At 61.9% G+C, this 1,566-nt stretch overlaps 1 protein-coding gene across 1 annotated transcript in view; it reads right to left on the reverse strand.

Moving 5' to 3' along the window:
* EMH_0085390 (uncharacterized protein) overlaps positions 1 to 1,566 on the reverse strand; it is a gene marked incomplete at both ends in the record, with an annotated part of 3,001 nt that overhangs the window by 947 nt on the left and 488 nt on the right. Inside the window, one exon of the mRNA XM_013500904.1 lies at positions 20 to 1,391. Coding sequence (XP_013356358.1) covers positions 20 to 1,391 — 1,372 coding nt within the window. The remainder of the gene's footprint in view (positions 1 to 19; positions 1,392 to 1,566) is intronic.

Below are 1,566 nucleotides of genomic sequence, written 5' to 3' on the forward strand. Positions count from 1 at the left end.
GTGCTGCTGCTGCTGCTACAGGGGATGCTGCGAGCAGCTGCCGACAGGCTGCAGCAGCAGCAGCAAAGAGTGCATCTCTTCCTGTGTTCTCCTTTTGTGAGAGTGCTTCTCCGTCTGCAGCAGCAGCAGCAGGTGCTGCAGCATCTGCTGCTGCTGCTGCTGCTGTTGCTGCCTGTACAGCAGCACCTGCAGCAGCAGCAGCAGCAGCAGCAGCAGCAGCAGCAGCCTCGGGGTAGATGGGGGGGATAGGGAGCTGCCCCGGTTGCTGCGTTTGGGTGCAGAGCCGGAGGATCTCCTCAAGTGTCCCTCCTGCTGCTGCTGCTGCTGTCGTTGTTGCTGCTGCTGCTCCTGGCGTTGCTGCTGCTGCTGCTGCTGCTGCTGCTGCTGCTGTTGCTGCTGCTGCTGCTGCTGCTTCCTCTTCAAGTGCATCGCTCCAGTCGCTCCACCCAGGGAGAGACAGCTGCGCCCGCACGTTGGTGGTCCTCAGCATGTGTTTAATAAACTCCCGCTGTCTGCTGCTGTCTTCCATCCCTGCTGCTGCTGCTGCTGCTGCTGCTGCTGCTGCTGTTGCTGCTGTTGTTTTTGCTGCTGCTGGCGCTGCAGACGACTCGCTGCTCGGCCCATGGGTCTTATGGAAGCAGCATAAAGACAAGGAATCCTTGCTGTCTCCTGCTGCTGCTGCTGCTGCTGCTGCTGCTGCTGCTGCTGCTGCATTGCTGTCTCCTTTGGCAGCTTCTTGCATGCGCCCTGCTGCTGCTGCTCCTTCCAACGATGCTGATACAGGGGCAGCAGCAGCAGCAGCAGCAGCAGGAGCTGGAGCTGCTGCTGCAGCCATTGCACGCATCGCTTCCCTCTTGCCCCCCTCCTGCAGCTCTTCACCTCTGTGCTGCGCCGCCCGCTGTAGCATCTGCTGCTGCTGTTGCTGCTGCTGCTGCTGCTGCTGCTGCTGCTGCTGGTACTGCTGCTTCTGCTGCTGGCGCTGCTGTTGTTGCTGCTGGTGCTGGTGCTGGTGCTGCACCTGCTCCTGCTGTGCCCGATGCCGCTGCTGCTGCCGCTGCTGCTGCGACTGGTACTGCTGCTGCTGCTGCTGTTGCTGCTGCTGCTGCTGCTGCTGCTGCTGTTGCTGCTGCTGCTGCTGTTGCCGGAGTAGGTGTTGCTGCAGCCGTTCTTGCTTCGGCTGTTGCTGCTGTTGCAGCAGCAGCTGCTGCTGTTGCTGCTGCTGCAGGCGCTCCTGCGCTTCAGAGGACTGCTGCCATGGTGCTGCAGCCGCTGCAGCTGCTGTGAGGCGGCAGACAGCCCCGCCCTGTGCTGCTGCTGCTGCTGCTGCTGCTGCTGCTGCTGCTGCCTCGTCAGTCTGCCTAGTGCTGCAAGGGATGTCCTGCGAGCTAACCCTGCTAGACAGTGCGGGTTCGCGCTGCTGTTGCTGCTGCTGCTGCTGCTGCTGCTGACGTTGTTGCTGTTGCTGGTGTTGCTGCTGTTGTTGCTGCGGAGAGTGCTGCAGCAGCTGCTGCCGTTGGTGTTGCTGCAGTTGCTGCTGTTGTTGCTGCTGCTGCCGTTGTTGTTGCT

The sequence above is a fragment of the Eimeria mitis genome, genomic scaffold (assembly GCF_000499745.2).
Source record: "Eimeria mitis Houghton genomic scaffold, Emh_scaff6015, whole genome shotgun sequence".
In the NCBI taxonomy this organism is placed as follows: Eukaryota; Apicomplexa; class Conoidasida; order Eucoccidiorida; family Eimeriidae; genus Eimeria; species Eimeria mitis.